This window comes from Balaenoptera acutorostrata, chromosome 9 (genome assembly GCF_949987535.1).
Source record: "Balaenoptera acutorostrata chromosome 9, mBalAcu1.1, whole genome shotgun sequence".
NCBI classification, from domain to species: Eukaryota; Metazoa; Chordata; class Mammalia; order Artiodactyla; family Balaenopteridae; genus Balaenoptera; species Balaenoptera acutorostrata.
In genome coordinates, this window is record NC_080072.1 from 5,430,563 (window position 1) to 5,456,760 (window position 26,198).

At 61.0% G+C, this 26,198-nt stretch overlaps 3 protein-coding genes and 1 pseudogene across 5 annotated transcripts; 3 read left to right on the forward strand and 1 right to left on the reverse strand.

Annotated features, from left to right (window-relative positions):
• The first annotated feature begins 2,698 nt into the window (after window positions 1-2,698).
• Window positions 2,699-9,112, forward strand: TBX10 (T-box transcription factor 10). The gene is made up of 8 exons (XM_057552478.1): window positions 2,699-2,705; window positions 5,309-5,576; window positions 5,668-5,769; window positions 6,125-6,296; window positions 7,292-7,447; window positions 7,763-7,830; window positions 8,045-8,139; window positions 8,574-9,112. The coding sequence occupies exons 1-8, from the start codon at window positions 2,699-2,701 to the stop codon at window positions 8,861-8,863; spliced, it is 1,158 nt and encodes a 385-aa protein (XP_057408461.1). The 3' UTR covers window positions 8,864-9,112.
• Window positions 9,113-10,239: 1,127 nt separating this feature from the next.
• NUDT8 (nudix hydrolase 8) lies at window positions 10,240-12,332 on the forward strand. 3 transcript variants are annotated; one of them, XM_007171085.2, is made up of 4 exons: window positions 10,240-10,499; window positions 11,141-11,273; window positions 11,844-11,921; window positions 12,065-12,332. In XM_007171085.2, the coding sequence occupies exons 1-4, from the start codon at window positions 10,306-10,308 to the stop codon at window positions 12,248-12,250; spliced, it is 591 nt and encodes a 196-aa protein (XP_007171147.1). In that variant the 5' UTR covers window positions 10,240-10,305; the 3' UTR covers window positions 12,251-12,332. The 3 variants fall into 3 exon arrangements, with proteins under 3 accessions (XP_007171147.1, XP_007171148.1, XP_007171146.1); XM_007171084.3 differs by having other exon boundaries at window positions 10,242-10,499; window positions 12,023-12,332; XM_007171086.2 differs by lacking the exon at window positions 11,844-11,921 and having other exon boundaries at window positions 12,023-12,332.
• A 1,862-nt stretch (window positions 12,333-14,194) lies between these two features.
• On the forward strand, window positions 14,195-18,191 carry LOC103004645 (double C2-like domain-containing protein gamma; annotated as a pseudogene).
• Window positions 18,192-18,528: 337 nt separating this feature from the next.
• Window positions 18,529-24,020, reverse strand: NDUFV1 (NADH:ubiquinone oxidoreductase core subunit V1). The gene is made up of 10 exons (XM_007171083.3): window positions 23,844-24,020; window positions 22,664-22,746; window positions 22,420-22,590; window positions 21,508-21,691; window positions 20,493-20,682; window positions 19,843-20,055; window positions 19,533-19,699; window positions 19,141-19,222; window positions 18,787-18,932; window positions 18,529-18,682 (listed from the first exon to the last, which is right to left on the reverse strand). The coding sequence occupies exons 1-10, from the start codon at window positions 23,913-23,915 to the stop codon at window positions 18,596-18,598; spliced, it is 1,395 nt and encodes a 464-aa protein (XP_007171145.1). The 5' UTR covers window positions 23,916-24,020; the 3' UTR covers window positions 18,529-18,595.
• Between the last annotated feature and the right edge of the window lie 2,178 nt (window positions 24,021-26,198).

The following is a 26,198-nucleotide window of genomic DNA, read 5'->3' on the forward strand; positions in this document are numbered from 1 at the left end:
TGGTTGTGTGTGTGTGTGTGTGTCTGCACACACATGTGTTTCTGAGAGCCTCAGTATCTTGGGCATTCTTCCGGGGGGCTCCATATGTGGCTGGTGGCACAGCCCAGATGTGCATTTCCAGGTGTGTAATGAGCTCAGGGCTCATGGGGGCTCAGGGAGCGTCAAGGCTGGGGAAGGGGTGCAGCTCGACAAGGCTCTCCCCACCCAGGACAGCCGTCCAGGCACAGGGATGCAGGGAGGAGGTGCAGGTAGGGCAGGCGGAAGTCTGCACCACCCAGGACAAGAAGTCAGCGTCGGGGAGGGAGCGGGCACAGGGTCTGCGGCGGGGTCCCCTCAGTCCTGCCCAGACACTCTCTGCAGGGTGTCCACAGCAGGGCTGAACTGGATGGGGCGGGATGGGGCCTGGACACAGCCTCACCCTTTCCATGCTCCACCCCCCGGGCCCGCACCCCACCCCACCCCTGTGTTGAGAGCGTCGCTCCTGCCTGACGGTGGGGCTGGTGGAGCCCAGAGCTCCGTCCTCTCCAGGCATCACTCCCTGGCCCCTCTACACCCCCGCCGCCTGGCCCATCCATCTCCCCGCGGGCACAGCTGCCACGCTGACTTCTGCCATTGAGCATCGAGATGAGAAGGTGTGAAGGATATGGAGGCACTAGGGACAGGCTGGCAGGCAAGATGGATGAGGGGGCAGGGGGCCAGCGGGCGCCTCCGGCAGGAAGGGCAGACTGGCCGGGGAGGAGGCTGTAAAGGGAAGCGTGCCTGTGTGCATGGTGTGTATGTGTTTGTGTGCGTGTGTGTAAGAGGAGCTTGTGCACATGTGCACAGGAGTGGTGGCAGGTCATCAGGTCTTGAGTTCGTTTATGCATTTGGGCTGACATGTGAGTGTGCCCACGTACACATGAGCATGTGTGTGTGTGGGGGGGTGTCCCATCACACAGACCAAAGGCGTGTGCAAGCACACACACACATCAGGAGCCAGTAGAACCCCGGGGCCCTGGGAATCCGGGCTGAGGGGGAGCCACTAGGACTGGTGCAGATCCCCCAAACCCCTCCATCACCTGCCTATTTCTCACCTGCCCCACTGTGCATCTTGGGACAGGGTCGCACGTGGGAGCCGCTGGTACCCTCCATCACAGGCGCAGAGAACTCTCCCCCATCTTGCCCAGCAGCAGACCCCAGTGCTGTGCAGCCTTCCTCCCAAAGCTGGCCGTGGGTCTATGCCAGGGGTCGGTCCATGCTCTCCCCGAGGACTTGCTCCCAGCCTGGCAGGCAGGGACCGGGGGCACAGGGGGTGGAAGCAGCAGGCCTCCCTGAGCTGAAGGGAGGAGAGGTCTGCCCCCGACATGCGACATGTGGCTCTGGGAGGGGCCAGTGTGTCACACTTGAGAGGAGCAGCCCCTCTTTGCCCCCTGTTAGGTATGGCCTCTGCCAACCCCTTGTTCCCATGCCAGACTCTGGAGGAGGTGCGGGGGTCCAGCCGCCTTTGGGGACCCCAGTCGAGCATGCCCAGCTCGGTGTGCTCTCACCTAGTGCTCCGGCCTGCGGGCTAGCCTGTGATGCTCCCCCCTGGAGTGGGCTAACCGGGTTGTAGCCCGATGACCCTCCTCGCACCACATGGCAGACACCAGCTTCGGGGAACCCCCCTCCTCTGCCTTCCTGACTGGAGATCTGTGTGTTCCCTGAATGCCCAGCCCCAGAAGGGCAGGGGCCACCTGGGGAGGGTGTCTGGTCAGGACATGCCCCAGAGGCCTCTGACCTGGGCCAGCGTCCCTCCCTGTGGGGACTGTGTAGGCACTGTCAACCAGGATGGGGACAGCTTACTGCCCCCCAGGCTGGGCCAGCACATCCCAGGCAGAAGGGATTATGCACTTAGTTCAGTTGGGGAAACTGAGGCACGGGGATGTCAGGATCCTGCCAGCGTTGCATAGCTCTTCGGGCCGAGCGGTCAGGAGGACCTGGCTTCCTGCCATCCCCAGTCCTGGGGCTCTGCCTCTGCTAGTACTTGCGGCTGCTGCCCCCTTGCCTTTCCTGCTCAAGCTCCCTGGTGATTCCACACCAGCAGCCCCAGGTCAGGTGTCTGGGTCCTGAGGAGAGAGCTTCGCCTCTGCCATTCAGCCCTCCATGCTCCTGCCACCACCGCAGCCCCCTGACCTCCCCGAGGTGCTGTCAGCCCCGGCCCCTCCAGTCAACCAGGCATGGCCCCCTGCAGATCACCCAGCCTGTCCTCGAGATGGGCCCCTGCCCTGAGTCTGGGTCCATTGATCAGGAATGGCTGGGGGGCTCCTAGCTGGGGAAGGAGGAAGCCGGGAGGGGGGACCGGGGGAGGGAGAGGAGGCTTTGCCACGTCAGAGCCTTCCCACCTGCCCTCCTCCCGCACGGCATTGCGCCTGGAGCTGACGAGCCCAGCCAGGGGGCTTGCACAGTCCAGTGAGAGGGCGGCTTGCAGAAGGGGCGCTGCACACCCCAGAGCCAGGGTCCTGCCTGCAGAGACCAGGTGCCTGGCTTGAGTGGAGAACCAAGACCTGGGCGATCGAGGAGGGAAGGACAGTCCTGCCAGGAGACTGGGGCCTGAGGGCCTGAGAGCTGAGCCGTGCTGCCGAATGGACCGGGAGACCGGGAGACACTGACCACAGGCGGGACAGGCAGGGACCCCAGCTGAGCCGCCCTTCTCCTGGAGCTGGAAGTCCGGGCTGTCCCCATGGCAGGTAAGGGGCGGGCAGCCAAGGGAGCCCCATGGGTGGGCTCAGGCCCTGGGGTGAGTGGGGTGGGGGGCAGGCACTGGGCGTGGGGACCAAGGAAACCCCACTGGACCCAGGGCCTGGGCAAGGGCATGGGGCAGGGGCACACCAGGCTGAGGCCTCAGATCCCCCGGGGGGGGGTCGATGGGCTCACAGCCACCCAAGTGCAAATATAGGGGTGCTGACAGGCAGGGGGACACAGCCATTTCTGGGAGGTGAAAGCCTTATCAGACGTGGGTGACCTTGGGCCCGGCCCCGCCCCTCTCTGGGCCTCACCCCTTGAGGATCAAGGTTGGGGGGAGTGCTGGACAAAGAGCCTCTAACTTCCCCTCCAAACCTGACTTCATGCCGGTGGGAAACTGTCAACTCCTGACCCCAAGAGGTGCTGGCTTTTAGAGGAACTGGGCAGAGGACAGGCGCCTGCCCAGAGTTACTGAGGGTACTCAGGGGTGGCACATTGACTGGGATGGGCAGGGTGTAGGCTTGTAGACTTGGAAGCCAGTAACCAGCCTGTGAAGCCCCCAGGCCCAGCAAAGCCATGAGCCTCCCCCACTTGGGACGCATCACCACGGACCCTGGGGGCTGGCATCGGTTACCTGGGTGATGTACATGTTCCAGCAGGACAGCTGGGTGACGGGCAGTTGCCCATGTGACGGCCTGGTCTAGGTGATGGGGGACATTAGCCCATCCACCCTTCGTGCCCCTCTGGGGGATTTGGACCCGATATGGCCCATTCCCCTCTCAGTGAGACCCACCCACCTCCAGACTACAGAACTGCCAGGGGCTTTAGTGAGGTGCCACTTCTCACACGTGGCTCTCAGGGCTGCTAAGGATGGGGCCATGGGCCCGGAGCCCCACACTCTCACCGGGCACCTACTGTGCACTGACTCTGGCCAGCACATCACACGCTATACCATCCCAGGAACCTCCGTCTACCCATCTATCTCTCCGTCCATGCATCCATCCATCCAACACCAAAATTCTACTTCTGCCCAGAGGATCTCATGGTTTTACCGGGTCCTCAGCCCTTTATGGGGCTGCTAGAAACTAACAGTTTGTTTTTCAGGATATTTTTCCTAGTTTTAAAATTGTAATTGTGTTAAAATATACGTAACATAAAAATTATCATTTTAACCATCTTTAAGTGTTCAGTGGCATTAAGTACATTCATACTGTTGTGCAACCATCACCACCACCCATCTCCAGAACTTTTTGCATCTTGCAAAACTGAAACTCTGTCCCCATTAAACATTAACTCCCCTTCCCCTCCCCCTGTCCCTAGCAGCCACCATCCTACTTTCTGTCTATGAATTTGACTACTTTAGGCACCTCTCATGAGTGGAATCACACAGTATTTTTGTGACTGACTTGTTTCACTTAGCATAACATCCTCAAGGCTCATCCACATTGTAGCCTGTAGCACAATTTCCTTCCTTTTAAAGGCTGAATAATATTCCATTGTCTGTATAGACACATTCTGCTTATCCATTCATCCATCGATGGACACCAGGGTTTCTTCCACATTTCAGCTATTGTGAACAATGCTGCTATGAACACCAATGTACACATATCTGTTCGGGTCCCTGCTCTGGATTCTTTTGGGTTTATACCTAGAAGTGAAACTGCTGGATCATATGGTAATTCTATCTTTAATATTTTGAAGGACTGTCAGCAGTTTTCCACAGGGTTTACACCATTTTTAGATTCCACCAGCAATGCACAAGAGTTCCAATTTCTCCACATCCTTGCCAACACTTGTAATGTTTCATTTCTTGTTTTTGTTATTGTTTTGGATTTTGGTAATAGCCATCCCTGTGGGTGTAAAGTAGTATCTCATTGTATCAATAGTTAGGATTTTTTTTTTTTAATCAGAAGGGTGGAGCTGTGGCAAATCTTTTGGCCAAGCCTTGTGCCAGGACTGCAGATCAAAAGGTGGGCTCCTTAGAAAAAACTGAGGAGGCCAGAGCAGAAAGATGTTAGAACCAGCTTCTGGAGGCAGGATTTGGGCCAGTTTTCAGGGGTCAGAGATGGGTAAGAGTCATTCGTGGTAATTCGGGGATCTCCTTCAGCTCAGTATTCCTTAAGCAGCACGAGGCAGCCAGGTCTCCCCAGAGCTGAGAAAGACCCCCCACCCCCATGACCCCACGTGTCGCATCATCCATAACAGATGTCCTTTATGAAGGGCCTACTGTGTGCCAGGCTCATGCGTGTCCTCACAAATCCTCACATCAGCCCTATAAGGCAGATATTAAGAACCCCTTGTGACAAATGTGGAAACTGAGGCTCCGGGAGGTGAAACAATTTGCTCAAGGCCACTCGGCCTCCTGATGGCTCAAAGATTCCCTGGGGAGCCTGACAGGTCCTGTCTCTGGTCTCCAGGAGCTTTAAGTGAGCATTTACCTCATGAAGTGATGCCGAGTTGGGGATCCTGTGGGAAAACAGGCCTGGCAGTCAGGGAGAGCTTCCTGGAAGAAGAGGCATCTAGGTGCAGCCTGAAAGATGAAGGCTGGCTGGGTGGAGTGGGGGTGGGTGAGGTGAACAGGGGCCCACACTCCGTCCTCTCTCCCCAGCTTTCCTCTCTGCTGGCCTCGGGGTATTTGCCCCCTCGGAGATCTACCCTTTGCCCATGACGAGCTCCAGCTGGGAGCCCCAGCTGGACTCCCTGTTACCATCAGGCCCTTCCACCAGCTCCACAGGGGCCCAAGCCATGGCTGAGCCCACAGAGCAGGGCCCCAAGAACCCATGTGTGTCTGGTGTGACGGTTCAGCTGGAGATGAAGGCTCTGTGGGAGGAATTCAACCAGCTGGGCACAGAGATGATCGTCACCAAGGCGGGCAGGTATGAGCAGTGGCGGGCGGGGGTGGGGCGGTGGCGGGAGTTGGGGGCAGGCCGGAACCACGTTTGGGCTGCTGAGCACCCCCTCCCGCAGGAGGATGTTCCCCACCTTCCAGGTGAAGATCCTGGGCATGGACACGCTGGCTGACTATGCCCTGCTCATGGACTTCGTGCCTTTGGATGACAAGAGATACAGGTCCGGGCCTGGCTGGGGGTCGCAGCTCAGACCTCAGGCACTTGGTCGGGGAAGTAGACCCCCACCAGCACCCTGGGGGAGGCAGGGGCCAGTCGGAGCAGTGTCGGGGGTGCCTATCCTGGGCAGCAGTGGGCGCACCTGGGCAGGTAGGGTGGGCTAGCCCAGGGCAGCAGACGCAGCCACGGTGAACCCAGTCCAGACAGCGCTCTGGAGCCTCCGGATCCTCACGTGCAGATGGGGCCAGTGCATGGGCAGTAGGAGAGGTGCCCCGTCAGTCTTGGCTCCGGGTGGGGGCAACAGATGAGGTGCCGTGGGCTGCAGTCGGGGCGCCCTCGCCACCTCGCTCTGTCCCCAGGTATGCTTTCCATAGCTCAGCCTGGCTGGTGGCGGGCAAGGCGGACCCGACCACGCCTGGCCGTGTGCACTTCCACCCCGACTCGCCGGCCAAGGGCGCACAGTGGATGCACCAGATTGTGTCCTTCGACAGGCTCAAGCTGACCAACAACCTGTTGGACGACAACGGCCATGTGAGGCCCGGGCCACAGTGGGGAGGGGTTGGGCCAGGGCAGGGGACGCTGGGGCCTGATTGTGATGAAGCCCGAGCCAGGGCTGGCTGGGCCTTTGGTGCCCGAGCTCACCCGGCCGGGGGTCGGACAGCAGAGACTGCCAGGCGGGTGGGGCGAGGCCCACGTAGGTGCAGGAACCCGGCACCACTGACACTGTGTCAAACAGACAAAGATCCCTGCCCTCACGGGGGCTTACCTCCTGGGGTACCGGGCAGATGGTAAGCAAAGAATCCAGATGGCAGAAGGGTGATAAATGTCAGGAGAAAAATGAAACACGGAGGGAAGCTGAGACGGAGGTGGCCGTTGAGTTCAGGGGGCTCAGGAAGCAGCTGAGGCGCTATTTGAAGAGGGGTCTGATGGAAGTGGAGGAGGGAGCCTGTGCATATAGAAGGGGGAGCTGTTGCAGGCAGAGGGAACAGCAAGTGCAAAGGCCCTGAGGCTGGAGAATGCTGGGGAGTTGGGGAAGCTGTGAGGAGACTCCCGTTTGGCTGGGGTGGAGCTCAGAGGGGCAGTGGGAGGGGAAGGGATCCTAGGGGCATCTGGCGCTACTCTGCAGGGCCAGTTGGCTGTGGAGAGGATTCTGGTCTTTACTCTGTGTAGCTCGGGAGCCGCAGGAGGGATCTGAGCTGACTCACTGGGGCTGCTGTGTGAAGGGAGTGCAGCCAGGAAGCAGCTGCGGAAATCCAGGAGAAAGATGACGGTGGCCGGGCGGGGTGGAGCCAGTGGGGTGGGAGAGGTGGTCAGATCCCGGATAGTTCCGTGACAGCTGGGACGTGGGAGTGAGAGACACCAAGCAGCCTGGATGCTCAGACAAAGGGGCCTTTGATACAGAACTGCAGACTCTCAAGTTCAGACCCGGCACCGCCGCTATCAGATGGGGGCAGCGGGCCCTGGAAGAAGGGCTTCGGCCTCAGAGAGGGTTTGCTGCTGCCCCACCCCTTCCGCACCCCCTGCAGATCATTCTCAGCTCCATGCACCGCTACCAGCCACGCTTCCACGTGGTCTTCGTGGACCCACGCAAAGACAGCGAGCGCTACGCGCAGGAGAACTTCAAGTCCTTCATCTTCACGGAGACCCAGTTCACGGCCGTGACGGCGTATCAGAACCACCGGGTGGGTCAGGCCACAGCTCGTGAGGCAGATGCCAGCCCATCTCACAGGGGGGAAACTGAGGCGCCAGGCTCTTAGGCCCCACAGGCACACAGACCCCTGCCCTTCTCTCCTTCCCGGACTCAGTGGGCATCTACCCACAGTCCTTCCCCTGCCTTCATGCCCACTGGCTCTGTGGTTCCTGGGCTGGGGGGCCCAGGTCCCAGGGCCTCCAGATTGGGGATGGGGGTGTCCAGGGAGGAGAGGGTGGCTGAGCCTGGGGCCCATGGCCTTTCCCCAGCTCAGGGCTGGCCCATAACTACCCTTTCTCCTCTGTAGATCACCCAGCTGAAAATCGCCAGCAACCCTTTTGCCAAGGGCTTTAGGGAGAGTGACCCGGACTCCTGGTACCGTCTGGCCCCTGACAGTCCTGCCCAGCTGCCCTAACCCACCCCCTCACCCCATCCCTATCCCCAGGCATCTCCTAAGGCCTCCGACCCTTCTTTCAGGGTCACGCCCACTGGCTTGTCCTGGGGTCCCACTGTCTGACTCTGACCATGACCCTTGGCCTGGGTTCTCCATCTTGACCCCCTGCCCCATTCCTGCTTGCCCCACCTTCAGGCCTATATCTCCACGGCCCCTGCTCAGCGTCCCGACCCGGAGTTGCAGCAGCCTCCGCCCCTGCGTGCTGAAGGGCTCCACAGAGCAGGAGAAAGGTCAGCCCCCAGGCCCACAGACACAGTGGGACCAGAGCCTGCGTAGTGGACAGGGCCATGGGGCCCCAAGGAAGGGGGTTCAGCATGCTCAGCGAGCTCCCCGGGCATCTGTGTGGACAGAGAGGAGGAGGCAGAGATTTCTGAGACAATTTGGGACCCACGGCAGAGAGACCAGGGCCGGGACAAGGTGCTGAGAGCAGGGGCAGGGGGGTCGGGGAGACTTCCTGGAGGAGGTGGTTCCCGAGCTGGGCCTTGGAGGACTGGGAAGGGTTTGGACAGAGGAAGAAGGTGGGGAAGAAATTCCAGGCAGAGGGAAGAGCAAGAGCAAAGGCTAAGCGGTGGGCAACTTGGGATGCGAGGAGCAGGGAAGGGGACAGGAAGGCTGAAGGTGTGAGGGGAGGTCTGGGGTCCACTCAGACCATTTCCTCCCTCAGACCCCAACAAAGCTCCAGCCTTCACCTCCAGGACCCCTGCCAGGCTCCACCATCAGCTGCTGGCTCCCCCTGAGGCTCTGCTGGCCCCAGCCACCTACCGGCCCCTCACCTACCAGGGCCTGTACCCTGGAGCCTCAAGCCCCCTCCGAATCCCAAGGGCCCGACCGACACCATACCCCCTACCCAATATCCAGGCTGACAGGGATCAGGGGGGCCTCCGCTTCCCAGCTGGGCTGGGGCTCCTCTCCCCCACTGCAGTGCGCCTGGGGCCTGGCCAGGACCCGCAGTGACGGTAAGGCGCTGTGGACAGAGTGCTCTTACCCTGGAGCCCACCCTCATCAGCCTCACCTCTGCAGAGACATCCTCACAAGGAGAGCAGGGCAGGTGGAAGCCAGAGAGGAAAGCTACCTGCCCAGAGTTCCAGCAAAGCTGGGGTGGTGTCAGGCTTGGAACCAGAGCCCCTTCCTCCCAACCTGCCCCCTTCTGCCTTGGAGGTGACTCCTCCAAACCCTGCTTTACCTCTCTCTTCCCTGCAACATTAAACTGTTTGGAATGGGTGGTCAGCTGCACTTCTGTCCTTGGAGGCCAAGGTGGAGGGCCTCAGGAGTGCCCACACCCCAGAGTCTGGGCTGCAGACATCGCAAAGTTCTGCCCAGTGCTGCTGGCATCCCTGGGAGCACAGAGTGATGGTAAAGGTGGCGACACATGCTGAGTGGCAGGGCTGTGAAGGAGGCTGCGTTCCTGCCCTCTGCCTCGTGTGCCCAGATGAGGACTGAAACTGCAGCTCAGGGAAGCACCTGCTCAAAGTCGAAGCAAAACATGGGACATCTGCCACTCCACGTTTAGGTGCTAAGTGCGAGGCTGGGGTGTGTGGTCCTCAAGGGGCCAGAGTCTGGCCGAGGGGTGCACAACACCACAGGCAGTGACCACAGGGATCAAGGTGAGGGTGGCGGGAGGAGTTTGAGAATCCGATCAACACTCCAGGTAGAAGAGCTTCTAGAGAAAGTGACATTTAAACCAACACCTATAAGAGTAGAAATTGCGGAGGACGGGGGACGGGAGGAGAGACGAGCTCCCGGCGGCGGGAAAAGCAGAGAGAAAGCCGGGGGCTGGAGTGGGACCCTTGGAGCGAGAGGGCGCGGCGCGTGCCACCCAGTGGAACCAGGAGAGAGGGCCCGGAAGGTGGGGAGGGCCGGGCACTCCTCCCGCGGTCCCAGGCGTCTCTGCCTCATAGACCCCCTAAACGTCGACCCCGAACATCCTGGAGCACTTCCTCTGAGGTCCCGGATCCCCGCGGGCGCGGAGAAACGCGGGACCCGGCGGGGCCTCAACAGCCAGACACCCCGACTCGCGAACCCCGCTGTCAGCACGGCCAAGCCCGGTCGCCGGGCCAGGAGCGACCCCAGCTGCTCTAGGCGCTCGGAAGGGACACTCTCCAGACCATCCACGCCCGCCCCAGGCCCGCCCCTCTACCGGAAGTCCAGGCTATCTGGTGACGCCCCTTCTGGCCGCGCCCCACAACTCGCGGAGAGGCCCCTTCCCGGCATGGGCCCCGCCCCTTAATCGGGCCCCGCCCCATGGGCGAGGCCGGTGCTGCTACGGAGCCCCACCCTGCGGGCAGACTCCTCCCACGGCCCGCCCCCCAGATTCCCGAGACACCCTGGAGTGTGCGCTCTGCCCTTTCCCTCTCGCCGCCCGGTGACCTCGGTGTCCCGGCCGCGCTGGACCGGACATGCTGCCCGACTGCCTGTCGGCGGAGGGCGAGCGGCGCTGCCGGCGGTTGCTGGCGGGGGCCACGGCCCGGCTCCGCGCGCGACCTGCTGCGGCCGCGGTTCTCGTGCCGCTGTGCTCGGTGCGCGGGGTCCCGGCGCTGCTCTACACGCTGCGGTCCAGCCGCCTGGCCGGGAGGCACAAGGGTGACGTAAGGTACACCGGCCGAGAACTCCTCTCCCTTCTAGGAAGAGGCCGCTGAACCCGGAGACCGCAGGGTCGTGGGCAAGGCACTTAGCCTCTCCGAGCCTCGGTTTCCGCCTCTGTAGAATGGGTTCTGGGTCTGAGAGCCCGTCCGGCAGAGGGCTATGGCGGGAGTCAGCAACCCACGTCCCTCCGCCCCGAATCTGGCGCCGCAGGTGGTCCTGCCCGGGCGCCGCGCGGATCGCTCGACACCTTGTTCAGATCTGTGTCCCCCTCCAGAAAGGCAGGACTCCGCCCCCTTCCGGCGACTACTGGGAGATTCGTGTCCCCGAGCCGAGGAAGCGCGCGGGGCGGGGTTACCTGGCTTCCCGCCCTGGCCCCGCCCCCGGCGGGAATTGGGGACACCCTAGGGTCAATGTCAGCGCCTCTGGGGCCACCATAAGCAGAGTTTGCATGTCTGAGCCCCAGGGCCTCTCTCCCTTACTCCCGTTGTTAAGGGAAGTAAACCGGGCCTGGAGAGGTCGTGTGGCTTGCCTAGCCCTCTCTGCAAACTAGGGACAGAGACGTTATTTAGGTGGGTCACTGCCACAGCCCGACCCCCACCCCTCCACGGCCCCAGCAGCCCAAGAACCAGGCTCCCTGTGCCTGTTCAGTTTCCCAGGTGGCAAGTGTGACCCCGCTGACCGGGACGTGGTGCACACGGCCCTGAGGGAGACCCGTGAGGAGGTGGGCCTGGTTGTGCCTGAGGAGCACGTGTGGGGTGTCCTGAGGCCCGTGCACGACCAGGTAAGCCCACCAGGCCCTGAAACCACCAGCGGCCCTTGCCCCATTCAGCCCCTCTGCTTGCCCTGGGCTAGGAGCAGGGACCCAGGGACGAGGAGGGTGGTCATGGACTGTGGCAGTCACGGAGTGCGGTGGGGACACCCGCCTGGCAGTTGCATTCCAGCCTCACACAGCCCGTCAGGGAGGGGCCAGGGGTATTTATCCCCTTTCACGAGGGATACTGAGGCTCAGGTCCTGGGGTGGAGGTGGCTCCAGGGTGAATCAGCTCTGCTCTGCTCGGTGGACAAAGGTTGGGGAGGGCTTCGCAGGGTAGGCAGGGACTGAATGACCATTGGGAGATTTTAGGGTAGTAAAAGTAAGGAAAAGCGAAGGCCCAGAGGCCTGAATGGGTCTGGTGTGTTTGGGGGGCCTGAGTCAGTCAGCGTGGCTGGAGCAAGTCCAAGGGCAGGGGCCGGGCAGACCTGGCCTGCACTGCTAAAGGCCGCTGGAGTCTTCCTCTCAGGCTCCCTGCCCCAGCCCCAAAGCCCCGTCCAAGGCATGCCTCCCCTGACTGCCTGCCCTCCTCCTGCCCAGCAAAAGGCCACTGTGGTGCCGGTGCTGGCCGGCGTGGGCCCACTGGATCCCCAGAGCCTCAGGCCCAACCCCGATGAGGTGAGTGGGGAGACGCTAGGGGTGGAGTCTGGGTCGTCCGGATGGGCGGAGGCTGCGGTGGCCAGTGCTCTGTCTGCCCTCTCGCTGCCTCCTGCCCACAGGTGGATGAAGTGTTTGCACTGCCCCTGGCCCATCTGCTGCAGGAACAGAACCAGGGCTATACCCACTTCTGCCATGGTGGCCACTTCCGCTACACACTGCCTGTCTTCCTGCATGGGCCACACCGGATCTGGGGGCTCACGGCCGTCATCACTGAGTTCACCCTGCAGCTGCTGGCACCTGGCATCTACCAGCCCTGCCTGGCCAGCCCTGAACTGCCCAGGGGCTGATGACCTGGCCCTGAGCAGCCCCTGCCTTTGCCCTGCCACGCCAGCTCCACTCCAGGACTGAATAAAGAGCCTTTGCCAACTCCGCGGCGACTGCACCTTCTGCACTGGAGCCTTGACCTTGGGCAGACCCCATGGGACAGCTGGCCTCCTGGCTGGGGTGCCTCTGGATAATCACACTGTTACTTGCTGTGCCCACTCACTGTGTGCCAGGTGCCTGGAGTCTTTTTTCTCATTTCACTCTCACCACAACCCTGTGAGGTGGGGCCAACGCTGTCCCTGGCTGGTGAGACTGAGGCTCAGGGAGGGTAGACACCTTGCCCAAGGTCACCCCAGTTTGGGATTTGAACCAGGCCCTCTCTGACTCCAGAGACCAAACTCCTAGCCACTACACTGTACGAGCTCCTGTTCCATCTTCCGTGCCTGGCTGAACATGTGCTGGGCGGTAGGCATCCAGAAAGGAGCCCTGCATGCTACTGCAAACCTCTAACATGCCAAGCTCCCACCATGTGCCAGGTGCTATGCTGGGGTCCCATCTGTGCACCAGCCAGATGCTACTCTGCCCTCTGGGGGTTCTTAGTCTGTGGGAGATCTTAGACCAGGTCACACAGATAATCATGTGATTGTACATTAATTACTCACAGATGTGTAATGGAATTATGTATCAATTTTGTAAATCTCTGTGAGAGAGTTGAAGGGGTGGGCAGTCTAACCTTGACACGGTGGACTGAGCAGTATTAGGCAGGACAAGTGCTAGAAAACCCCACCCACTAGCTGACTTTGCCAAAGGAGGAATGGTGATTACAAACTCCAGAGATAGACCAGCTTCAGGCATAGCTGGATCCAGGAGCTCAGGAACTTTCTTCTTTCTGTGCTTTCCACTGTATTGGCCTCACTCTCAGGAGCATTCTCTACTCCACAGGGGTGAGAGGTGAGGAGAGGGCAACAGCTCTAGGATGGCACGGTACCAGCATCCCATCAACAGAAAACAGCTTCTCTTTCTGGGCCAGTCTATCCCAGAATTGTACTTTATTGGCCTGCTTCGGGTCACATGCCTTTCCCTGAGCCTGTCACGTGGCTGCTGGATTTGGAATTCATTGATTGGCAGGGTCTGGGGCACAGGCCTGGGGAGCAGGGTGAACCTCCTAGAGTGAGAGTAGCGAAGGGGTGGCCCCCAAAAGACCCCTGGGAAAATACAGGGAAGGTTGAGCAGGTAAAGGCAGCCACGTTCCCCTGCAGAGAGTGACCTTGAGGCCATAGGTAAGCAGGAGCAGGCCAGGTCAAAGGGCAAGGGAGGAAAGTCGGGGCAGAGGGAGCAGCATGTGCACACAGCTTGGGGTGTTCTAGGAAACGGAGAGAAGCCATGGGGACGTGGGGGGAAGGGGTCCAGCACTCAGGGGGCCCCAGTGAGCGGCCAAGGGGGCAATCCTCAGTGATGGGTTAGGATTTTATTCCAGGCTGGGAGAGGGGGAGAGAGGTGCCGAAGTGATCGGATTCAGGTGTTAAGAAGCTTGAGCTCCAAGGGGACCAGGTTGCGGCGCCACCCCCGCCGCCTCCACAGAGCCCTCCCCGCCCGCCCATCTCCCCTCCCCCCCAGCCTGCCCTCCACACCCCTCCCCCTTCCCACACGCCTCCCCACAGGCTCTCCCCCGACCCCTCTGTCTCACCTACCCCTTCCTCCCCACACTCCCCTCCCATTGCCCCTCACACCCCTTGTGTCACCTCTGGCCCTCCAGCCTCCTCACCTGGGAGCAGGGCCACGTGATGGCGGTAAAAATAACTCTCCCCGGCTGTGTGTGAATTGGGGAGGAGTTGGGGGAGGAGAGAGGCTGGGCCCCAGCACTAGGGAAGGGGCCCTTGGGGTGGAGGGCAGGGAGCTGCTGGTCTCCTGGGCCCCAGAGAATTGTTCTGAGTCCTGAGTCCCGCCCCTTCCCGCTCCCCCCAGGGCCACACTCTGGCTCTCCAGGTCACCTCCGTCAGGCGCACACCCAGCACCGGCAGCGACCCAAACCAGGTGGAGGAGCTCTCAGAGCGGTAAGTAGCCCAGCCGGCCTACCTGCCAGCCCACGGGGTCCCCCTCCAGGCTGGAGGCCCCCACCCCACCAGCCTTGACCTTGCGCTCTGTCCTCAGGTCCCAGCTGCTGCCCAGGACCGCCCCCCGCCAACACCCTCAGTGATGCCTCCTCGCCCTGTCTGGTTGGCCTGTTGCGGTCCCCTCATCTCCGGTCCTCGGGGGCTCCTCTGAGTCCCCCCTCCATGTCCGGTCCCCCATGGCGGGCACGGCGGCGGTGGGCCAGGGGCGGGTGAGCGTTCAGGAACACATGGCTATTGACGTGAGCCCGGGCCCCATCCGGCCCATCCACCTCATTTCTGACTACTTCCCGCACTTCTACCCCTTCGCTGAGCCGCCCTGTGCACCCGAGACCTACGCCCTCCAGTGACCCCCACCATCCGCTCTGCATCCCAGTCCCAGCTGGACCCAGAGCCAGAGGGAGACTCAGACGACAGTATTGAGTGGGCGCGGGGGACAAGGGGGACCCTCTGGGCCCAGCCCAGCCAGGATGGGGTCTGGGGCCCATCCCAGGCTTCCGACCAGGGGAGGGGCAGGGCAGGAGGCGTGGTGCCAGGGCGGGGGTTGATGTAGAAGCTGACCTGCCGGCCACCTGCCCTTAGCCACCCTCGGCACCCTCGAGTTCACGCTTCTTTTTGACACGTACAATAGCACCCTGCACTGCACAGCTCGCCGTGCCAAGGTGAGGATGGGGCGGCATCCCTGGGTCCCAGGCGTGGGCCCTGGGCCTGTCCCACATCCACTGTCTCTTCCCAGGGCCTCAAGCCACCGGCCTCGGGCTCCGTGGACACCTATGTCAAAGCCAACCTGCTGCCCGGGGCCAGCAAGGTGAGGGCGAGACACAGGCCCCTACTGCTGCCCCTTGGCCGCACACCCAGCCTGCAGCACCAACCTGGCCTGCCATGCCCCTCTTCCCCAAGGCCTTGACCTCAGACAGGGAGCCCCCCGTTGCTGGGATGTGCAACTAGAGGCCATATGAGGGAGGGGGACCAGGCTGGGGCCCTGGGGCCCGATGAGGCTCTGACCCTCCCTGCTCGGCCCCCAGGCCAGCCAGCCGCGGACACGCACGGTTTGGGGCACAAGGCGGCCTGTCTGGGAGGAGACACTCATGGCTTCACCCTCCAGGACGCCCAGCGCAAGACCCTGCGGTGAGGATAGGGCCTGGGCCACAAGGGGGCAGGGCCGAGGCGGGGGTGAGGGCTTGCCTGGCCAGGTCTGACCTGGGTGGCCACCAGGCTGTGCATCTGGGAGGACCCACGGCAACGGCGGCGGGCGCCTCCCCTGGGGGAGCTGCCGGTGCCCCTGGGGAAGCTGGTGCCCAACTGAGCCAGGAGCTTCGATGTGTGTCTGGAGAGGCGGAGGCTGGTGAGTGGGCTGGTGCACAGGGTGCGGCAGGCAGGGAGGGAGACCTGGGCAGTGTCCAGCCAAGGGGACCGGGCTCTCTGCTCTTTCAGACCAAGAGGCCCGAGAGCCTGGACACAGCACGTGGCATGTCTCTGTATGAGGAGGTGGGTAGGACGGCGGGGCCCAGCGAGGATTGGGGGGGCAGGTCTGGGGTGGCCCAGGCTGAAGTGTGTCAGGCAGGGATTGATGTGGGCTGGACAGGGGTCCAGGCCCAGGCAGGCTTGGAGAAACCAAGGCCATCTCGCTCAGCGGCCCTGTGAGCGCTCATAGGCCCAGGGAACAGCCAGGCCCCAGGGGCTGGGCAGAGGGTGACTTCCCCTGCCAGGGCAGCCCAGGGGAGCTGTGGGGCGCTGGCACAAGCCCTCAGGGGGCAGAGACACAGGCCAGCTTGAGGCAGAGGCTGGAGCCGGTGGGATTTGTCCATGGCCTGAGCTGGGAGGGCAGGTCAAGGTCCGGGAGAGAATGGGTATGGTGGGTCTCCACGGCTGCTAGGTCTGCCCGAAGCAGTGTGGGTACCACACTCCTGGGGCTGGTAGCCACAGACAGGCCCTTGGCAGGAGGCAGTGATGGTGATCGCAGGGGATTTGCAATAGGAAACCAAAGACCTGGGCAGAACCCCTGCAGCCCAGCAGGCCCCCGGCACCTGCAAGGCTGAGGCAGGGCCCTCCGCAGCTCCTCCGGGGCCGGAGGGCCAGGTGCTGCTGCCCCGCCGCCTAGTGGAGCCGCATGTTGCTGCGACTGTCAGTCAGTCAAGGCGAAGCTGCGGAGCCCTACCGGGTGGGGCAGGGACCCACCACAAGCACTTACTGGCCCAGACCCCGCACAGCAGCCCCTTGGCCCACGGAGCACTCCCTTACTGAGGGCTGACCGCCAGCAAGGTGGCTGGGCTTTCGGCAAATCAAATCCCTCGTTAAGTGTGGGAGAAGCACATTGTCTCCAAGGCATCCTCCCAAGTCCTTTGGAAGCTCCGGGGGGCCGAGTGTGGCAAAGGACGTTCAGAATCTGGCCGCTTGGGCTGCGGGGTGTGAGGAGGGTGGGCTTTGTAGCTGAACAGACCTGCATGTCCTTGGGTAGAGAACAGCCTCTTGGAGCTGCTTCTGTGGCAGCAGGCTTACCCTGCGGGAGGGTGGTGACGAGTACCTAATGGAAGGCCACCTAGGCAGCTCCTAGCATGTTTGTGGCCCTTAGGGACATCAGTTCCCTTCCCCTCCACGACAAAGATGCCCCGAACTGGCCAGTCACGTGGCCTGGGCAAGCCCGTCCCCTTCTCAGGCCCTGGAGGATAGAGCTGACCTGGAAGTTTCCTTCCAGGGCACTAAGCCAGTGACTGTTTTTGTAAATTGAATCATGAAATCAAACCACTGGCCCCTGACTTCTCTGCAGCCAGTTTGCGTTCTCATGTCCAGACCAGCACGGGTGGGTGGCTGGGCTGCGGGCCACACGGGAGCTGACCCCAAGCCTACCCCCTGCAGGAGGCGGTGGGGGCTGAGGTGGCCGGGGAGGAGCGTGCTACAGCTCTCAGCGGGGCGGCCTGCTGGTGGGTGTGCCCACCTCGCCCCCACGGACGGCAACGGCTACTCGGACCCCTTCGTCCGCCTGTGAGTGTGACCAGGGGCGGACAGGTGGATAGTGAGTGTTCCTCAGAGCCCCTCTGGGGCTCACCTCTCCAGGGCCGCACCTGAGCTGGCCCCGTTCTTCCCCATCAGTTACCTGCATCCAAATGGGGGGAAGAAATCGAAATATAAGACCAGTGTTCGGAAGAAGACCCCGAACCCCGAGTTCAACGAGGTAGGCCAGGGCTGGGGGGAGGCAGTCCTGGCTGCGGGGGGGGGGGCAGGAGCGGGGTCAACATCCCGCCTCCGAGAGCACAGGCCCCAGCTACCCTGAGCCATTCACCTGTCTGAGTCTGTTTCTGAGGCTGTGAAGGACCCAAGGCCGCCTCCCTCCTGCCTTTCTGCCCCTTCCCTGCAGGAGTTCCTCTGCGCAGGCCCGCGGGAGGAGCTGGCGCAGAAGACACTGCTGGTGTCTGTGTGGGATGGTGACCCGGGCACAGCTGACGACTTCACTGGTGAGTGGGAATGTCGGGGAGCTTGGGAGGGGACCAATGGACTCCCACACGACTCCTGACCTGTCCCCCAACCCAGGCGGGGTGCAGCTGAGTAGCCAGGCCCGTGGGGAGCGCCAGCAGCACTGGCGTGAATGCCTGGGCCGCAGTGACCACCAGCTGGAGCTGTGGCACCCGCTGGACGGCGTGCCCCTCCAGCTCAGTGACTAGCGGGGGCCCCCGGCCTGGCCCTGCTCACTGCCCGTCCCCCAGACTGACCTGCGGCCGCCTCCATGGAGCTCGGAGGACCTGGGGCTGCCTCACCCACCGTGTCCACCCCTAGTCAATTGCTTCCTTCCTTCCCCCCTTTCAAATTCACCCCACCGCCAAATCATGAAGCAAAAATAAACCTCTCCTCCAAACCAGACTGGACAGCTGGTTCTTTCCCTGCCCATCGCCTCACAGGGCAGACTGGGCCCTGTCCCCCTTGCTCCCACCCTCCAAAGGCCTGCACTGGGCCAGGCCCAGGTCTGCACCCCAGGCCACAGTTTCCCCCTCCCCACCCCTGCTTCTTGCACTGAGGGGTCAATGCTCAGGATGGTCTACAACAGACTGACGCACAGGAGGCCAAGTGTAAATTCACAACGAGACCTTGTGCTGACCTATCCCTCCCAAACCTCCACCTCCGTCTGGGAAATAAGCCTACAGGAATAATGGGCCGCAGAGGCAGAGTGAAGAGCAAGGCCACGGAGAAGACGCGACGAGTGGGCAGCACTTGCTTTATTGTCCAGCCGTCCAGGCAGACGGATGCCAGCCCAGCACAGCGGGCTCAGGAAGCGGCTCGCCTGGCCTGGTGCTGCTGGGCGAACTGCTGCATCCGCTCCTCAAGCTCCGGCCGGAAGTGTCGGATCAGGCCCTGGGGGTGAGGGTCGGGGTGTTGGGTGCAGCAGGGCCTGAAAGTCCCCCAACGCCCCGGCTCTCAGCACCGCCCCCAGCAGCACGCAGCAGGGCAGCAAGTACCTGCACGGGCCAGGCAGCTCCGTCGCCCAGGGCGCAAATGGTGTGGCCCTCTATCTGCTTGCTGATCTCCCACAGGGAGTCGATCTCAGCCGGTCGGGCGTCCCCCTTCACAAAGCGGGCCATCACCTTGTTCATCCAGTCCACACCTGAGCCGTGGCAGCGAGAGAGGGCCTGACGAGCTCCCTAGGCCGGCGTGGGGGGGATGGGACCCGAGGGGCGTGGGCCACAGGGAGGGGGGGGCTCAGAGCAGACACAGCAGGCTGGGAGGCAGCAGCTGTTTATTCAGGGTCCAGTGCCCGGCCCAGGCCCGGCGTGAGCCACCGAGAAAGCCCCCAGCCTGCCCAGCGTGCTTACCCTCGCGGCACGGGGTGCACTGGCCACAGCTCTCGTGCTTGTAGAACTCGGTGAGGCGGGCGATGGCTTTCACAATATCCGTCTGGGGGGACAAGGGACAGTGAGGAGGCACCCAAGGCCTGAGCCTCAGCGCCCCTCGGCGGCACACCCTCCTGATTCCAGCGGCGCTCTGGCTGTCTCCTCCACCCGCCCTGGGCATCCCGCCCTGCCCAAGCTCCACGGGCTTGTCGCTCAGAGAAGCCTTGCTCCCCGCCTCTCCCACCTCACTGTATCTCAGGTGACAGGAACCGGGACCCAAGAGCTGGCAGGAGTTCTCCGAGAGGCCCCGGAAGGGTTACTAACCAAGCTGGCCTAAGGCAGGGACTGGGTGGGGAGCATGGGCCAGCCCTTACCGAGCGGTCCATGACGATCACGGCAGCCGTGCCCAGGCCCGTCTGCGCCTGCACCAGCGCGTCGAAGTCCATCAGCACCGTCTCACACACGGACTTGGGGATCAGTGGGGTGGACGAGCCGCCAGGAATCACAGCAAGGAGGTTGTCCCAGCCACCCGTGACACCCCCTGGGGCCCCAGTCAGTCCCCAAAAGGATGGATGGTCAGGGCTGGGGCCGGCACACCTGCCTAGCCCTGAGGCCAGGACCTCTGCTAGCCCCAGCCCCAGCTCCTGAGGCTCTCCCACCCTGCTGGCTGGCCCCAGGCCTCACCGGCGTGCTTTTCAATCAGTTCCTTCAGCGGTATAGACATCTCCTCCTCCACGGTGCAAGGGTGGTTGACATGGCCGGAGATGTTGAACAGCTTGGTGCCTGAGTTGCGTTCGCGGCCAAAGCTGGCAAACCACACACCCCCTCGGCGGCAGATGGTAGGGGACACGGCCACTGTCTCCACGTTGGCCACGGTTGTAGGGCAGCCGAACACTCCTGTGGGGGAATGGGATGAGAAATCGGTGGCTTCCCGTGGGTGGGGACAGGTTGGGGCGGGTTTCCTGGCAATGGGGTACATCCAGGGTCCTGCTCCGGTGGCAGAGAGCCCTGCTTTCACCCCTTTGTTATTCTCGTCCCCCACTGGACCCCAGATTCCAGCAGGAGATGCGCTGCCTTTTCACCATCCTGCCCCGAGTTCCCGGAAGGTTGGAGAGGACTTGGGTATCTGACGTGGGAGCTGAGGCAGGATGAGGGACTGCAGGTGGCACCGGTGAAGCCTCTATGTTGTTCCCACCCTGCTCTCTGTGTCAGACGCCCAGTGCAGAAGGGACTCAGAAATTCCCTAAGAATGACCAGTGGGGACCTGAAACCAGATCCCGGACTCCACAGGACACAGGACAAGGCCCAGGATCGGGCCAGGCGCCAGGTCTTACCCACGTCTGCAGGGAAGGGAGGCTTTAGGCGGGGCTTGCCCTGCTTGCCCTCGATGGACTCGATGAGCGCTGTCTCCTCCCCGCAGATGTAGGCCCCAGCCCCGCGCACCACAAACACGTCCAAATCGTAGCCGGAGCCGCAGGCATTCTTGCCAATCAGACCAGCCTCGTAGGCCTCTCGGATGGCTACCTGTGGGACAGGGGTGTGAGGGCACAGTCCCCAAGAGCCCAGGAACACTGTGCGTGGGAGGGAGGGGCACTGGCCCAGTGAGCCCATCACCAAAGTCCAGAGCAAAAGCTCCCTTTGGACACAAGCAGAGGACGCTCTGGGAGGGGGTGGGGATTTTTATGATGCATGTGCTACTTCTGTAATAACATTTAACAAATTCTCCAACTATATGTATTTTTAAAGACTTTAAGGAAATAATGAAAATTTCAGCAAGTAGTTTCTCCAGGTGGTGGATCTGTGGGAGAGTTTTCTTTCGTGTGTGTGTGGTTTCCTATCTTCATAATGAGCGAGTACTGCTTCTGAGTAGAGGAAAAGACCCTGGAGGCTTATTTTTAAATATGTAATAATAATAATAATAACACTTACACATAATGCTACCATGTGCCAGGTTATTATTCCCACATCCTTCATCACTGTTGTGTAGGAGCCTAATAGAAAGGTGAGGCTTTGGCCCTGGACCAATTACTACAGGCGTCACTGAGCTGAGAATTACTGAAATGACCCCTTGACCCTTCAGGAAAAATGCCCATATGGGAGTTCCCCAGCCTACCCCTGCCCCAGGAGTCATGGAGCCCAAGTTGACGCTCTGGAACATACAGAAAGAGACAGAGGCATTGGGGGCCATGTCCCATTCAGGACACAAGGCATGCAGGCGTGATCGCCACTCGCCTAGTGCGACCCCAGACAGATCAGGAACTAAAATCTAAGAACAACTCTGCCTAGGATTGGAGCATGTAAGTGCACACTGAGCACCTTCTCCTCTGTTGACGCCCCGCCCCTGCCCACCTGCAGATTGGAGGCCTCATTGTAGAATTCCCCGCGGACGTAGATGTAGGCGGCACGGGCACCCATGGCCCGGCCCCCCACTAGGCAGCCTTCCACCAGCTTGTGGGGATCGTGGCGCATGATCTCCCGGTCCTTGCAGGTGCCAGGCTCCCCCTCATCTGCGTTCACCACCAGATACTTGGGCCTGTGGGGGCCAGCAGGTCAGTCGGGCTACAGGGCCACCAGGGTTGGGCCTTCAACCACATGCCACCCCACTCCACCCAGGGAAGCCTCCTCTGACAGCCAATCCCTCTTTGTCCTCCTGACATGTTCACAGGGGCTCTGCTTGGTCACCACCGATGACAGGGAGCTCACTGCCTATTCCGTATTTGGGTGGCTATGACCACAGGAAAAGTCTTTGTTCTGTCCAAATGTCTCTCCTAGTGCTTTCCCAAGAGCCCAAATCTGCTTTTGGTCACAAAGAGCATTCTGTGAACCTCCACCATATCTCTGGAGCCAAAAGGAGGCAAAATAGCTGACATTTAGCCTTTTCTTTCTATGTACCAACCAAAGTGCAGGCCAAAAGCTGTACGAACATTATCTCTTTCATCCCTGCACAATATAATATCCATTTACAGAATAGAAAACTGAGGTTCGGAAAGGCCAGGAGACTGCCCAAAGCTATATGATTAAAAGGCAGAGCTAGGAATTGATCAGTCAAGTCTGAGTCAAATTTTTGTGTTGATTCTGCTACCCCTCAAGTCTCCCCCTGAGGAAGACCAGAGAGAACTGAGTCCCGCCTACTTGAGCTCTGGCTATGTTTTCCCACTTCATTCACCCTCAGTTTCCAAGGAATCAGCCCAAAGGCCCAGGTAAGCCACAGCCACCCCCAAGGTCTCTCCTGCAACCCCATTTCTGCCTGCCTACACACACCTGCCATCTGAGGGCTTATTCATGAAGCTCCATTTAAGGCCAGTTGGGAAGCCAGCACCTCCACGGCCCCGCAAGCCCGACGTCTTGACCTCACCCAGGATCCAGTCAGGCCCCTTCAGCAGAATCTCCTTTGTCTTGTACCAGTCACCTCGACTCTGGGCACCTTTCAGCCTGGACAGAGTGGGGAAGGCAGTGAGGGGGAGGCCCTGCCTCGGGAACCACCGGCCTAAGGGCACCAATTTACCTCCAGTCATGGCGGCCATACAGGTTGGTGAAGATCCGGTCTTCATCCTTCAGCGAGCCAAATGAGGTTTTCTTGGGCGCTGTCTGGGGACACAGAGGGTCAGCAGGCCCAGCAGAGCTCTGGGGTCATGAGGGGCCAGGCCAGAAGGTACAGAGTTTTGAGTCCCCCTGATTAGAGAGGGCTGGGCTGGGAGGAGGGCAGGGGCCTAAGCCTAAGAACCCTTCGTAGTATCACAGCTGCCATCACCACTTAGTAAGCACTTCCTATTAGCAGGCACGAAGCTAAGCTTTCTATATCCAAGACCCCATTTCATCCTCATAACCTTGAGACAGGAATGATTTCCTCCATTTTACAGAAGAGGAAACTGAGGCTCAGAGCAAAATGAGCTTATGAAAGGCACACGGCCCAAAGGAGCAGATGAAATCTAAGCTCAGGTGCGTCCGTGGCCAAAGCCCACACCTGAGCCACAGCACATACTACCCCCGAGCCCAGTGTGATGCTATGTCCATTTACTTGTCTGGCTGTGCTGCTGGACCAAAACTTGGTTAGGCCAAAGCCTTGTGTTACTAAACTCTGCTGGCGACAAAATGCACTTTCTGAAGGAAAAGAAATGCCTCACTGCGACTGGGACACAAGATGACGGAGGGAGGCCCGCTCGGGATAAAACTGTTGAGGAGAGATGGGTCTGGAATTCCACGTGACCCAGTGAGAAGCACCCCAGCTGAGGGCTAAGGGGACCTGGTTTCCAGACACCCAACCCCTTAAAAGCCAATATGGGGATCGGAGCGCTGAACGAAGAATGAGGAGGCGCACGGCCCTCTCCAAAATTATTGTCTGCATCTGTAAAATGGGTCAGTGGCCCCTTCACGCCCTACAAAGCTGTGGCGGGAAAGGAATGAGACAAGGACGCTTTGCCACCTTCAAAATTTTCCGCTAAGTCGCGCGGCTGTTAAATAAGGAAAGCCAAGGTGCCGGAGGGCTGGGGGCGGGGGTGAGTCAGCCTCCCGTTTGGACCCGTTCCCTTTCTACACCCAGGCCGGATCGGCAACCTTCCTGCCGGGCTGCGGAGATGAGAATGTTCTCCAGAAGGCACTACAGACCCAAGGGATGGTGCGCGCACAGGCGCGGCAGCGAGAGCTGGCCCGCGAGCACCCCTGGCCCGAGCCAGGTCAGGCCTCACCGTATCGCCGCTGAATCGCACAGACACGCGTGCGGGGAGCGACCCGCCCAGCAGCCGCCGTGCCGCCAGCATCGCGGGGGCCAACCCGGTCACTTCCCGCTGTCACCTTCACGGCTCTGAGGCTGAGGAACCGGCTCGACCTAGACGCTAGGCGGCGCACAGGAATAACGTCACCCGCCCTGGCGCCGACGGCGCGCCCAAACTCCCCTGCACCGCTCCCGCCCCGCCCTTGGCCCCGCCTCCTCGTAGGAGGGCGGAAAGGCCGGAAGTGCCCTGTCTGGCGCTGAGGCTGCTGGGAGACGCAGTCCTGCGGGCTTTGGGACCTCCTTTCTCCTTTCGCGCGATTGGTATTTACTCTCTTGCTCCCCCGCGCTGCTCCATCGCATTAGCCCGTGGACCCTCAGCCTTTCAATCCCCAAGTAAACAAACCTCGCATGTCACCTTCTGCTGGTTCTGGTGTTTTCTGCAAGTTCCGCATTTCGCGTGCTCTTGTTGTATGCACAAATGTATGGGGGAAGGAGGAGAAATCAGATCGGCGACAGCCCGACCCTCATGACCGCCTTGTAATTATTCCGTCCCCGTCCAAAACCCTCCCAGACTATGATTTTTCCCCTCACCCACTACGGGCACCCCTGGGCTCAGAGAAGGATTGCTCATTAGCCGCAGGGAGCCGGGGCAGACTGGGGGTTGTTGGCGGAGGTCTCCCCGGAGGAGGTGCGTCTAGAGTCCTAGGTTGGGGTGAGGCCAGGAGGGTGGAGATAGTCAGTGGGTGGCACATCCTCTTGCTAGTGCTGCTGAACTCTCCCAGCCATTCCTTCCTCAGCCCCCGTCAGGAGAGTTTGGCACTTGGTGCTCCTGCACAAAATCCTGGAGCGGCTCCTACTGCCTCGGCAACCTGGCATTTAAGGACTCAGCCACTATCATGCAGGTCATCAGGCCCAGGCCACATCATGCCCACTCTCCCCAGGACCTCTTCCTCTTGGGGCTTTAGGGCATTTCTGCCCACTCCCTCCCCACCCCGCAATGCTCCCGTGACCTGAGGAGGGCCTCTGTTCTTTGCCTTCTCTTGAAGTCTTGGAAGCCTGATTAACTCTTGTTAATCAGTTTGTCAGTTCTCTGGAACCCTTTGGCTCTGAGTCCCATGATACGCATGCCGGTTTTGGTCTGCCCTCCCCAGCTCCTCTATTCTCTTGTCCTGTGACCATCCTTTCCTATCTCTCGAGAGACGCGCCATTTACAAAGTAATATGCCCTTTTTTCCTCGTACGTTCCCCACAGTAGCCCTGGATAGTGTTGACTCCATTTTCTACATGAAAAAAATTGAGGCCCATGGAGGTTTCATCTCTTGTCCGTGGGTATGAAGCTGCTGAGTGGTAGAGCTAGAGTCAACCCCAGGCCTTTCTTCCTTCCCAAAGTGCCCCAGACACGGCACACATGTGACAGTCATTGCAGGATGTCAGTGGTGTTTCCAAAAGAGGCGGCAAGAGCCTGGGCACCTTGTCTGAGGGCTCACAGATGGGTAGGGCAGTACCAGGCCCAGGGCCCAGCAGTCCTGACTGCCAGCCCCAGGCCCCCTCTCCTGGGCAGGGAAAGAGACTGCCCAGACAGAGCTGGGGATTACACAGCTAATCCGGAGCTCAGACCCGAGTCCATGGATCCCTCCCTCTGGGGTGGCAGAAGGGGGGCAAGATGGAGCCAGAGGGTGGATTCTTTCCTCATCCCTATCTAACGGGGTCAAGGGAACACAAGGCCATGGGGAGAAGGCAGCCGGGAGTTGCTGTGGATGGGAGATGCTGGGCATGGGCCCATGGGAAACTAAGAGTGAGGGGCAGGAGCTCCAGTTCGTCCAGCGCCAGGCTCTGTGCCAAGCACTTGCCATGTGTTATCTCCTTAACCCTCCCACAACCCAGGGCATGGGAGTGATAAGCCCCTGTTTTCAGAAGAGGACAGAGTATATTAGCCACGCTGAGTTGCCTGCCCAAGTTGGCACAGCTGCCAGAACTCGGCCTGAGGTCTCCTGACCCTCAGTCCCCCACTCAGTCCCCACCCATCTAGAGCACCCACTTGCCAGGCTCCACTCAGTATCACCTCCTCCAGGAAGCCCTCTTCCAAAGCATCCCAGACCCTGTCTCTCACCTGTCTCATCCTATGCCACTGTCCATGTCTGTCTCCCCTACCAGCCTCCAGGCCAGAAGCTGGGAGGCATCCAGGATGCCTCCCTGTCCCCATATCCACCGCATCCTGCCAACTCTGCCTTCTGAACACACCCTGTTCCCGTGCCTTCAAGCCCCACCCCATGGCAGTGACCCATCAGCTTTTACCTGGAATTTTGCAAAGCCTCCTTGAGGTCCCCCAG